At 34.9% G+C, this 13497-nt stretch overlaps 1 protein-coding gene across 1 annotated transcript; it reads left to right on the forward strand.

Annotated features, from left to right (window-relative positions):
• The first annotated feature begins 350 nt into the window (after nt 1–350).
• On the forward strand, nt 351–13497 carry LOC126725204 (ubiquitin carboxyl-terminal hydrolase 7-like). Its single transcript, XM_050429780.1, has 18 exons — nt 351–493; nt 2288–2433; nt 2738–2773; nt 2865–2972; nt 5269–5369; nt 5497–5623; nt 6273–6332; nt 6422–6489; nt 6782–6832; nt 9463–9571; nt 10106–10194; nt 10417–10486; nt 10725–10805; nt 10916–11011; nt 11099–11147; nt 11272–11391; nt 12864–12938; nt 13208–13497. Exons 1-18 carry the CDS (start codon nt 484–486, stop codon nt 13261–13263), a joined length of 1452 nt encoding a protein of 483 aa, XP_050285737.1. The 5' UTR covers nt 351–483; the 3' UTR covers nt 13264–13497.

The raw sequence follows: 13497 nt of genomic DNA on the forward strand, positions 1-13497 counted from the left end.
AATTTTGGGAGTGTTTTTGGATTTTAAACCTTAAAGTTTTAGAATTTGGGGTATAAAATCCAAACACTTCGAAACTTCAAAGTGTAAAATTCTAAATACCCAAAATTTTAAGAGGTAAAATTTAAAATCTAAAATATTAGGATATAATATCAAAAAACCCAAAAACTTTAAAGTAAAATCCAAATTTTAAAACTTCAGGTATAAAATCCAAATAACTAGAAGTGTAATTTGTAACTTGCAAAAATACAAACAGCAATAAATTGGATAAGTTTTCGGGGCACAGAAATCGGCCCATAAACCCGATTTCGAACCGCAATAGCACCAAGATAAAAAAACGGGTCGGGTCGGCTTGTCCTCTATAAAAACACAAAGTAGAAAGCCACAGAAACACGTTGTTACTTGCCCCTCCATCAAGCTAAGCACTTCAGAAAATCCGAACCCTCTCAATCTCTCGATCTTTTCAAGACTCGAAGCTTCTCAGCCATGATTACAGGTCAGTGACTCTCTCTCGAGCTCGATTCTCAATCTGCTTTCATTTGAATTTACCACTACAGTTTTTGAAGCTTTTTTTGCTCGCTAATGTTATGTTCATGGTACAACTAGAGATTGATTAATGGGTTTTTATTGAGTTTTGCGATTTGGGTATTCTTTGAATTGTAGATTTATGACATGGGTTTTGAGCATTTTGTTTGTTAATGTTGATTTTTTGTGTGTAAATAGTTTGAGCTTCATTTGTGGAGATTTTTGGATTTGGGTTTGTAGCAACTTGTTGATTTGTTATGTGGGTCGTTTAGGATTTGGGTAATAAACGTGTTTGTGGCACCTCGGTGCTGTGGTGAATGTTGAAGATTTGAACTGTTGTCTAGTAGTGAGAAGAAACTAGTTTTAGTAAGCTCATTATTTGCGCCGGGTTCAAATTCCAAGGTAGTCAGAAGTTCTAACAATGATCTTAATCTGGGGTTGTTATGGAGGCAAAGCAACTGAAATCAACTAGACTACAATGGAAAATTCTTTCCGTATTAACTGTAAAGGCCCCAACTCACTTGTTTAGGTGGTTGGGTTCAAAAGTTCATGTATAGGGGTAGCATTAGTTTGTGTGCTCTAAGCAACTAGTTGGTGTTGAAATGCTTTTAGGACTACCATATTTGTAGTTGTTACTTGTTAGTTAGTATTGTACAATATATGTATCATATTGTAGGTACGTATTCACCATGCTCATATATCAAATGATACATAGATGTGTATCGTATGAATTATATGTATCCAACAATACACATCCATGTGGGTTTAAATTGGGTTTTTTGTTAAATGTGTTTCAACTCAAGTCCAACAAGTTTTTGAAACACAAAATTACTGGGCTGCTTGAATGAAAACAATAAAATAATATATCCTTAATTTGTTTTCCCCTCTCTCTCTTTTACAAATCTTGGACCGGCACACTTGACACTTCAATTTCACATTTCTGAAACTTCTTTTCTATAAATGACAATATGAATTCTTTTTGTTTTTGTTATTATTGATATAAGTCCAAGAATCTTAAATGCCAAGAAGAGATATAAAAAAAAGTTATTGAAATAAAAGAATAAGCCAAGATAGTAAATGTCGGAGATGACAAAGATGGACTAGAAGAAGATTTCAATGATGAATGATTTTGCAAGATGATGATAACATTGACTTTAAGCATGAAGATGAAATTGTTTAGGCAAGATGATGAGAAAAAAATTATTTTAGCTTATATATCATGGATCGTCACTTTTGAGTTTGACCAATTTTAATGTGGATGTTATTATGTTATAAATATATTTTAATTTGCCAAGAGCCTTGTAGCCAAACTGGTACCTCATGGTGTTTTTAACTGAGACATCTAGGGTTCAAATTTTTCCACTCCCACTGTAACTATTGAATTATCAATAAATATATCTTAATTTGATTTATTTTGTTAGCCTTGTTAAATATTATTGCGTAACTGATAATTAAATTAGTCATTAGATGAATGTGTTCCTAATTTATAATAAATTTACCTTTTGTATATGTACATCTAATTTTGTATAATAAATTTTATGATGTGTTTGTCTATATTACAATACATGACACAACAAAATGAAAAATCGATTCATGATATGATTCATATTTGGAAAACTATAGTTGTTAGCCTAACACCTTGTTTTCTAAATAGTGAATAAGTATTGATCACTTGGATTAGGAAGTTGAGGGTTGAAGTTTGATTTAATTTTTGCTTCTTCTTTCTTTCCAACATTTTTGACAATTGCAATGTTTCTCTTTATAGTGAGTGTAAAATGGCAAAAAGAGTTATTTCAAGCTGTGGAAATTGATACTAGCCAGCCTGCCTATGTCTTCAAGTGCCAGTTGTATGATCTAACTGGGGTTCCTCCTGAAAGGCAGAAGATTATGGTTAAGGGTGGTTTACTGAAGGTAAGTAGATGCCTTTGTAGATGTTGCTTAAAATTGATCCATATCTTGATTTGTTCAAATATAGTGCATCATACGGTAAATCTGTAATAAATTGCTTTTCACGCATGATTGAAATTTTCAGTAAAATAGTTTTTTTATTTTATTTATTTGTAAGTCAGACACACACTTGCTGAGACTTTAACGCATGACCTGTTCAGCCTTGATCTTATAAAAGGAGGAGGTGACATTAAGCTAGAGCTCATTAGCAACATAATAAAAGCAGCTTTTAAATTCTCAATCTAAGTTTCTTATTTGGATAATGCAGGATGATGCAGATTGGTCGACATTAGGAGTAAAACAGGTGCTTTTACTTTCATGATGACTTTGTTACAGATTTTAATTCTACATCTATATTTTGTTCTTATGTGGTGCACTGCATTTATTTTTTCTAGGGCCAAAAATTAATGATGATGGGAACTGCAGATGAGATCATTAAAGCTCCAGAGAAGGGCCCTGTTTTTATGGAAGATCTTCCAGAGGAAGAGCAAGTGGTTGCTTTGGTACAGTTCATGACTCTATGGTTCTAAATTCTGCATGTTTTTTTTAATAAGTAATAGAAAGTCTGCACATGTATTATTAAGAAGTTGAATATTTAAATATATTTGAGCTGTTACAGCAGTGCCATTGTGTAAATGGATAAGTTTTTTGTTGTTTGATCTCATTCTATAATCACCATATGCTTCAGCCTCATGCCAGTTAGGACTTCAGAATAATATACCATTGCATTCCTTTTGTACATCAGTCAGGAAAAGAAAATTAAACATGATTTTAAATTGTAAAATTTATTTGTATTGTTAATGATAGCTTTCAATCATGAATATTGTGGATCTCCCTGTGTACTTGGGTGTCTCTCTCTCTTTGATATCAATGAATCTTTTTTACTTATCAAAAAAAAAAAAAAATCATGAATATTGTGGATCGGTGACCAAAAGGAAAAAAGGTTAATTGAAATCTAATATTAATTTTTAGTTAATTATTTTAGGCGATCTTCTCTTCAAAATTTTGATAAGTAATGAAAACTTTAGTCTTTATATGAAAATATAAATTACAAGCTGACACCCAAGTACACAAGCAATGTACTACATGAGGCTAGTGCCCTCAACAAAAGGAACACATATCTAAGAACTATACCATCAAAGAAAAAGAAAGACCACTCATCATGGACATCCAAACATACAAGGAACATAAGAAAATACACATCCAAGTCCAGCATAGAGTGTTCTGACTCAAGAAATGAATTGAATTCATGGGATCAAACAAAATAGAGTATTAAGGTGTTTTTTCCCTTGATAATATGTCCCTACATGGAGAAATTACAGAGAGATTTTCTTTGGAGTGGTATTAGTGGTGATTCTAAATTACAGCTGGTGAAATGGGCTAAGGTTTGCAAGCCAATGCAGGTTGGGGGGCTAGGTATTAGACGATTGAGGAGTTCTAACTCTGCCTTGTTGGGCAAGTGGTTGTGGAGGTATGGTTTAGAGACAGATGAGTTATGGAGGAGGGTTATTGAGGCGAAATATGGGAATGTTTGGGGTGGTTGGTGCACAAAAAAGGTGACCAGTGCATATGGTGTTAGCCTTTGGAGGTTTATTAGAAGTGGCTGGTTGAACTTCTCTAAACTACTATAGTATGATGTGGGTGAAGGTACTACTATCAAAGAGGCTTTTCCAGAACTTTACTGTCTGAGTAGGGCAAAGGACTCTTTAGTGGCGGAGGTTATGTGTTGGTTTGGTGGGAGTATTCATTGGAATTTTTAGTTTTGTCGTTCACCACAGGATTGGGAGGAAGACTCCTTTGATCATTTTATGGTCATTGTTTACCCTTCTTAAGTGCGGGGGGTTGGCCCTGACAAGGTTTGTTGGAAGCCAGCAAGAAGTAGAGCTTTTGAGGTTAAAGGATTTTAGCTCTCTTTTTACCCTCCTACTCTTTCTTTCCCTTGGAGGTTGGTGTGGCAATCGAAGGTGCCTCCAAGGGTGGCTTTCTTTCCATGGTCAGCTTCTTTAGGTAAGGTTCTTACAACTGATAACCTTCGCAAAAGGCGTATTATTGTTCTTGATTGGTGTTACATGTTTAAGAGGTGTGGGGAGTCGGTGCATCATCTTCTGCTTCATTGCCCCGTAGCATTTGAGCTGTGGTCTTTGGTGTTTTGTTTGTTTGGACTTCATTGGGTTATGCCTCATAAGGTAATTGAGTTGTTTGGGAGGCATCGTAATATAGATTTTTGGAGACTTGTGCCGCATTGCTTGATGTGGTGTACTTGGAGTGAAATAAATGCTAGATGCTTTGAGGGATGTGAGCGGTCCTTGCTAGAGATTAAGTCATTTTTCTTACATACTCTCCTTGTATGGAGTGTGGCTCTATTGCATTTTTCTTTTTTTTTTCCCCTTCCTATTTTACTTGATCATTGTAATTTTGTTTCTTGATTTTTGCCCCCATAGTACATCCCAATGAAATCGGGTTGGCTATTTTTTTTCTTAGTAAAATTTTTCGTTACCTATTAAAAAAAAAAAAAAGTCCCTACATAATATAGAAGGATATAGTGATGCTTAATTTAGGCTGAGCTTGTCCTATTCAGCTTAAAAATCATTACACATGGTGCCTATTATGGCACATCCTCTGGCCCACTCACATTTTACGGTGAGGTCTCAGGTTCAATCCTGTGTGAGTGTGACTCTGTGAGTCATGTATTTACCTATGAATTTTTTTTTTTTTTTTTTTGTTCTTTAGTTTTAAAATCAAGATATTATTTTCCAGTGTCTTATGGTTTGATCCAGCCCATGTCGTTTCTGTTTCCAGGGTCACAGTGCTGGTCTATTTAATTTGGGAAACACCTGTTACATGAACTCCACAGTACAATGTCTGCATTCTGTTCCAGAGTTGAAGTCAGCTTTGATCCAGTGAGTTCTCTTCTTCAGTTAATCAACTTTAATTGTTTCAGAATTTGTTTTGTGATTGTTGTTTTTATGGTTAGTGTGCATGCCCTCTTTTGCTACTAAGATGTATCAGTTTGTAAACTTTCATTAGGTATTCACATTCTGGAAGAAGCAACGATGTGGATCAGACTTCTCATATGTTGACAATAGCGACACGTGATTTATTTAATGAGCTTGATAAAAGTGTCAAGCCTGTGGCTCCAATGCAATTTTGGATGGTTTGTTCTCTGATTTAACTCTTCCATTTAATGTTGCACCTGTTTTATCTCCTTTACAAATTGAGGTTACTTGTTAGAATACAATAATCCTTGGGTGTAGTGTCATGGGATTTTGCAGAAAAATCTTTAGCATTAATCAGAAATATTTTGAATGGCATATTTTTATTAAAAACATAAAGGTAGCACATACATTCACTGCTATATATCTGAGCCCAAGTCTTCATCCTTAAGAAGATGGCACTTTGTCCACCGAAAAATTTAGTTAATGCTTGGATTCAAAATGAAGAAGGATGATTTCCTTGATTTTTCACGTGATATAAATTCTTGTTCTATAGGTTCTAAAATTGTCTCAGTCCATGCTTGCTTTGTACTATTCTATTGCTATAGTCTAAACCATTGCTCATTTAACAATAATAGTAAATTTGTATTGAATTTGTCTTCCATCTGAGATTTACGAGTTCATGAATTACTTAAATGACCATTTAGGTTTACTTTGGTGGTTTTTGATGTTCACCAAAATCAGCAAAGCTGGGCTTCTTCACAAAAACTACTTTTGGCAAACTAAATCTCAATGATTGGTTGCTACAGCATATTTTATACTGGTACTGGAGGGAGACATATCATGTTCGTTTGTTTATTATGTTTGCAGGTTTTGCGTAAAAAATATCCTCAATTTGGCCAGCTGCATAATGGTGTCTTCATGCAACAGGTCTTGAATTACTTTCATCTAATTGTAAAACAGTGTTACTGATTTGATCTGGTAGTAAGTTGATCTTTTAAATTTTAAACATGTAACAGGATGCTGAAGAATGTTGGACTCAACTTTTATATACACTCTCTCAATCTCTTAGTTCAACTGGTTCTAGGTATTCTTCTTTTTACCTGGTAGCATGTAAGTACTACTATGTAGGCCCATGGGTATGTCTCAGAACTGATATTACCTACAAAAAAGTCTACTATAGATTATTATGTATACAAACTTCCAGTGCACACCCTCCTCTAAAATTATTTTATAGTTATTTTCAGTTAGAACTACCACTGAGCAGTTTCTTCCTTAGCACTCTGATCCTCTTCTGTTTCGTGAGCATTTATTTCCTTGCTTATTTCTGTTTTATTTTTCAGTAGTTTAACGTCATCATAAATGACATTCACTTGCAGTGAAAATCCTGACGCCATGAAGGCTCTCTTTGGCATCGAGCTTGTTAGCAGGTAGTTATGTTTTTCATTATTTCATAATTAACACTGGTTTGAAGTAGTAGTCTTATTTTAATTATTATTAATTTTATATGTGGAATTACATGGTTTGTCCTTCCATTGTTAATTAATTAGAGAAGACACTGAGTGTTTGGATGCGTGTAAAGTCAAGATGTGCTTCATTGTATACATCTCATCTTTTCCTGTTTTCATTCCTTATTGGCACTTCCTTTTTGACATACCATTACAGACCTGCTTCAATTTTGTGAATTTTCCCTTGGAAAACACGTTTCATATTGGTGAAGGCCTGTGTATTTAGCAACTCTCTGACTATAGTCAAATCTTAATAGTTGGATTTGAGTTTTATCTATCTGGTGTATTCAGGATGGTGACTGAATCTCAACCAGCTCAAATTCAGATTTGATTTGGATCTTTGATCTGATCAATTCAGAGTCTTATGTAGTGCTTCTGCCAGTAAAAGAGAATATCCGTCATCTTGTGATCATTTTGTCTATTGTTTTAATTCTTTACTTTGTTTGCATGAGAGTAAAGATGAAGATCAAAGAGTGTTAGTCAAAGAAAGCAGATTAAGGAGAGATGGAAAAATTCTTTTCACAAAGTTTTTAATGGAAATGATATGAAGATTGGAGCGATTTGGGTAACCCAATGGAGGATAGAGACTGTAGATTCGTTCGAAGAATTAGGATGACGGAGGTAAAGGATGCATTAAGGAGGATGAAAATGGGAAAAGCCCTAGGACCAGATGAAATCCCCAATGAAGTTTGGAAGTGCTTTGGCGAGGTGGGTGTATGCTGGTTGAAAAACTTTTTCAATAAGATCTTAAGTGCTAACAAAATTCCTAGTGGGTGGAGATTACTGTTGTCCACATATGAACAGCACTATGACACTTTGGAAAGAGTGATTGAAAATAGGTTAAGACGTGAAACAACAATATCAAAGAATCATTTTGGTTCATGCTAGGATGATCTATCATGGAAGTTGTTTTCTTACTTAGATGTTTGATGGAAATATAGAGAGGCTCGTAAAGATCTTCATGATCTAGAAAAAGCATATGATAGGGTCCCTAGAGAGGTTATTTGATGGGTTTTGGAAAAGAAAGGAGTTCTCCTAAAGTATATAAAGTTGATTATGGATATGTAAGACAAAGTTGTAACTAGTGAGAGAGCAAGTGGCGGAATCACAAGCAAGTTTCCTATCACTATAGGTTTGTATCAAGGATCAGCATTAAGTCCATATTTCTTTGTACTAATGATGGATGAGTTCACTAAATTGATCCAAGAGGAAGTCCTGTATTTTTTTGTAGATGATATAGTTTTAGTGGATGAAATTAGAAGTGGTGCTAATGCGAAGTTAGAAATTTGGCAAGAAGCATTAGATTCTAAAGGCTTTTGATTGAGTAGGACTAAAACAGAGTACATGAAATGTAAGTTTAGTAAAAGTAGAAAAAAAAACAAAAAACAAAGGGGTGGTAAGACTTTTGATAAGTAATAAGGATTTATTGATATCAAAGAAAGAGACACTTAAATACACTGGGAGTATACAGGGATATACAATCAAATACAGAAGTTACGTAAATCAAGTAAATCAAGAATTGGAAAGAAAGATTGGTTTCTCAATGCTAACTAGTCCAATAAGGTTCTTAAAAAGAATAACTTGAGATCTGGCATAGTTCTCTCATTATCTTCAAAGCACTTGCTATATCTTTCCCTCCAAAGATACCACATCAAACAATGGAGAACAACAATCCATATATGGCCATATTGATGATGAGGACCTTGCCAGCATGCTAAGCTCAACAATAGACTTTGGCATAACCCAACTTACTCCAAATAAACCCAAAACCATAGACCATAGATCCGTAGCAATTGGAAGGGTGGTAAGACTTGATGGTCAGGAGATGCCAAAGAGTGACAATTTTTGATATCTTGGATTAATAATTCATAAAATATAGAGAGATCGAAGAGGATGTGAATCATATGATAAAAGCATGGTGGATGAAGTGGAGAAGCACATCAGGAGGAGTGTTGTGCTAGTGGAAATACATTGGAAAAATAGGATTCGAAATGATGAAGTTCACTTCAAGATAGGGGTAGCCCCTATTGATGAAAATATGAGGGAGGGTCGCTTAAGATGGTTTAGAGGAGATGACTAACGCTAGTATGAAAGAGTGAGTTGGTCCAAGTTGAGGGAACGAAAAAGGTAGAGAAAGACCAAAAATCACAGTAGTAGAAGTATTAAAAAGTGACATGTCAATTAAGGGATAACAAAGAGTATGACTTTGAGATAGAATAGAATGGAGGAAAAGAATACATATGGCTGACCCTAACTATTCTATCGAGAATTCATAACCAATCCCAAAATTTTGGTAGTAAGGTTTTGTATGTTGTTGTTTGTTTGCATGTAAGTGAAGATTTTTGTATGTTGTTGTTTGCATGTAAGTCAAGATTCTTGCTTGCTTGATGCATGATTGGCTTATTGACGACCATAGCTAGTAAATACATTAATGGTATAGGCATCATTTTATGATCCATGGACTTTGTGTTGTTCTTCTGTTCAGTTTTAGTAAGCTTGAAAAGTTTGATAATTATTTTGTATGAATATGTAATTTGTGCTGGTGGGGCCAGGGTGCATTGTCAAGAAAGTGGTGAAGAAAGCTCAGAGACAGAATCGGTTTATTCACTTAAATGCCACATATCACAAGAGGTGAACCATTTGCACGAAGGACTAAAGCATGTAAGTAGTATCATCCAGTTGTGAAGACGTTATGTTCTCTCTCTCTCTCTCTCTCTTTTGGGGTGTAAGGGCAGAACAAATATCTGATTAAGGATTACATGCTTCTTATGTTTTCTTTCAACATCAATGTTGTTATTGTTTGTGCATTTTGACTAGCATTTCCTAATAACAATGGCCTTTGTACCAATTGGCATTTTCAGCCCTCATAAGTTTGAGGCGATGGGTGGTTCAGGTGATGGTTTATAATCCCTGAATTTGTAACATGTCATGGTACCTATTTGCGTGTTACTAACTTAACCAATTAATCTCTAGTATTTTGTTTGCATCTGCTTTTCTATGACAAGAATAATTTTCTAGCTGTGAAGTTTGTAATATTAAACTTACACCATGTTATTCAAATCTGACATTTTCATATTTCTTTTATAGATTTTCAAAGGGAAAAAAAAGAGTTTCTCAATTGGTTATTCTAACAATGAAAATGTCCTTTCAAAACTACAGCATTGGATAAGCTTATGATTTCACTTGTTTGTGTAGGCTTTAAAATCAGAATTGGAAAAGGCTTCCCCTTCCTTGGGGCGTAGTGCAATTTACTTGAAAGAGTCTCATATCAATGGCCTGCCAAGGTACAACTTGCTTCTTCTGATTTTTATGAATTATTCTTTTTTTGCCCTTTATAGCATGAAAAGTTCCACCATGTGGCCTCATAGGATCCAACCTTAAGGATCTTCCTATTTAATGGATGACTTAAGCTGTAGGGTGTTTCTCTACCCTTTTTTTTTTTTTTTTTTTTTGGTGTTGGTTTATCTAAATTCATGCTGCTGATGTAACTTTGATTTTTTCCCAAGGTACCTGACTGTTCAGTTTGTGCGTTTTTTCTGGAAGAGGGAGTCAAATCAGAAGGCCAAAATTTTGCGGGTAATTGCAGTTTCCTTCTTTCATTATATGTTGCACTACAGAAGTTGAATTTGTCACTTTCATATCATTGTGGAAATTTAACAAAACATTCTTTGAGATGATTACCTTGTGGGGGTCAAATATGAGAGTACACAGTACATGCTGTGTCTTGCCTTCTTTCATTAGCATTCACTGCTCTTTATCTTTGTGAGAAGTTTTACAGTGTTAATGTTTCTTAAAATTTGTTCACTTATTTCAGAAAGTGGATTATCCTTTGGAGTTGGATATTTATGATCTGTGTTCGGATGATCTCCGCAAAAAATTGGAAGCTCCTCGCAAGGTTTTTGCTTGCCTTTGGCTTTGATGAACTTTAAAGTTACATCTCCATTTCAAAAATATTTGATTGCTTTGTTGTGTTGGACATTTTCATGTATATTTTTTAAAATTTAGATCCTAAGGGACGAGGAAGGTAAAAAGCTTGGTTTGAAAGCTAGCGAAAAGAGCTCTGGTTCTAAAGACAATGATGTCAAGATGTCTGATGCAGAGGTGACTACACAACCTATCCATACAAACACACAAACATGTATCTCTTTCTCGTTACAAAATTATCTCATGTCTCTTCTTTGCACACAGGGATCATCAAATAGAAGTGGTGAACCATCTATAGCTACGTCTGAAGAAGGTATCAACCTAAAATGTCCATGTTAGCTGAAATTAGGGAGTCTACTGTAGATTTCATGTGAGTTTTTGGAAGTCCAGTGCATGTGGTCCTTCCTTTTCACTGTTTGACTGATACTATAATGCAGGTGTTCCATCCGATAGCGGAACACAAATGACTGGAATTTATGATTTGGTTGCTGTGCTGACCCACAAGGGTAGGAGTGCTGATTCAGGACATTATGTTGCTTGGGTCAAGCAAGAAAGTGGTCAGTTCTCTAGACTTGACTATTTAGTACTTACTTCCATGTACTTACTACCTCATGTGCATAGGATGTTAGGATGTCTACATAAGATAACCTAAAGAATTACAAAAATGTGAACTACAATCGAAACGAAAGAGAATCGATGAAATCTACAATAGAAAGAGTGAACATAGGCTGTTAGGATGTATACATATGACAACTTAAAGAACTACAAAAAATGTGAACATCAATTGAAACGAAAGAGATTCACTGAAATCTACAATAGAAAAAGAATTATTAGGGTCTAGAACATAGAAAATATATTATTAGGATCTAGAACACTAGACCATTCAAACAATGATCTAGTGAAAATGCCTATGAGCTCCTACCTCAAATGGCACTTCCTCTTGTAAAATCAAGGTGGAAGCTAGGTTGTAGGTTCAAAATGCCACTGGTTGCATGTCTAACTATTAAAAAAACAATGATATAGTGAAAACTACTTCATACAAACCACTAAGCCTTCCATATCTTCAGAAGTATGATGATTCTTCTCTCTTCACAATGTCCACGACATGCATAAGCAGGCTCGATTCCAAATACAATAAGACTATTTATCAAACTAATCTCTCCAAGTAGACAAATGATCAAGAGCCCTGCTCAGCAAAGCCCACTGAACTGAAAACACACAAAATATAGGTGCATGAAACATGCAATGTTGCAAGGCAACAAAAAATAATCCTGTCTCCCCCCCCCACTGCATCTACAAATGCAATACCAATGTACTAGATAATTCCTCTCTTAATGAGATTATCACATGTAAGAATCTTTCTCCAAGCTGTTGTCTATACAGAGAATGCAACCCTTTTTAAAAGCTTCAAACACCAGATGCTTTTCTAAAGGGAAGCATGCATCACCCAGGCCTTTCAAAGCCACATAATATGAGTGAACGTCAAACCTACCATTGCCATTTGCCATTTTCTTTATATATATATAAAGAAAATGTTAAAACATTTGCTTCAGAAAAAGATATTATATCATCAGCAAACAGAAGATGAGAGATTAATGAGCTCTTAGTTGACTCATTTCCTACTCAAAAGCTTGATACGTAGCCTTACCCTAGACCTCTCACCTACATTCTGCTCAAAATCTCTATAACAAGAATAAAACTAAAAGCAATAGTGAAAGGGGATCACCTTGTCTAAATCCTCTGGTGGTGCTATAGAAACCCAAAGGAGTACCATTGACCATCACAAAAAAGTTCACTGTGGTTATGCATGTTTGAATTCAAGACCTTCATTTTTTCCCCCAAATCCATTCAACTTATTAAATAAACATTTCACCCCTCTGGTGTACGTGGGTATTTTCTTTTTGATCAATAAATTTTTGTTACTAATAAAAACAATTATTAAATAAACATTCCCAATTCACTTGGTCATAGGCTTTTTCAATGTCTAAATACAAGTTTTCAACTGATGAGCAACTGTTGTTGGTCGCAGGGAAATGGATTGAGTTTGATGATGACAGTCCAATCGCACAGCGGGAGGAAGACATCACAAAACTGTCTGGAGGAGGTAAGTTGCAGTCAAATTTGAACTTTTATGATTGCTTGATTTTAGCTTGCCTTAAGACAAGTGCAGAATGACAATATAACTGACCTATCCCTGAAGCTTTTATTTTATTTACCCTTTGATTGTCTAATGTCCATTTTTTTTTTTTTTAATGGTTTTGTTATACAAGTGTCCTTATGAAAATCATGCTACTGTTGCCATAAACTTACCAGCCACCCCATCATTAATGTCCTTTACCAATGCTGAAATTCTAATTTTTATTTTTGCTACAGGTGATTGGCATATGGCTTATATATGCATGTACAAGGCCCGCGTTCTCCCTAAGTAATCTTTCTCTGTCTTTTAGCCTCATTGATGAGGTACCTTTTAATTTAAATTTCAGAGGGATTATTTTATTAGATCAAGGATTGTGAAATGAATAGGAATTACAGATTTGTCTGTGTTGTATCATTGGTGTTGGTTAAAAAATGTGTGTTACCGACCTTCAATGTGAGGGTGTGATTTAAATTATTATTTTTTTTATAATTGAATTTTAAGACCAAAGAAAAAAAGTTTCAAGTTA

Source organism: Quercus robur, chromosome 5 (assembly GCF_932294415.1).
Source record: "Quercus robur chromosome 5, dhQueRobu3.1, whole genome shotgun sequence".
In the NCBI taxonomy this organism is placed as follows: Eukaryota; Viridiplantae; Streptophyta; class Magnoliopsida; order Fagales; family Fagaceae; genus Quercus; species Quercus robur.

Excerpts from the sequence above, each read along its gene's own strand:
- LOC126725204 (XM_050429780.1), top strand. Across the intron at positions 2,434-2,737 it reads TTAAGGGTGGTTTACTGAAG|GATGATGCAGATTGGTCGAC; the intron begins GTAAGTAGATGC and ends TGGATAATGCAG. Across the intron at positions 2,774-2,864 it reads CGACATTAGGAGTAAAACAG|GGCCAAAAATTAATGATGAT; the intron begins GTGCTTTTACTT and ends TATTTTTTCTAG.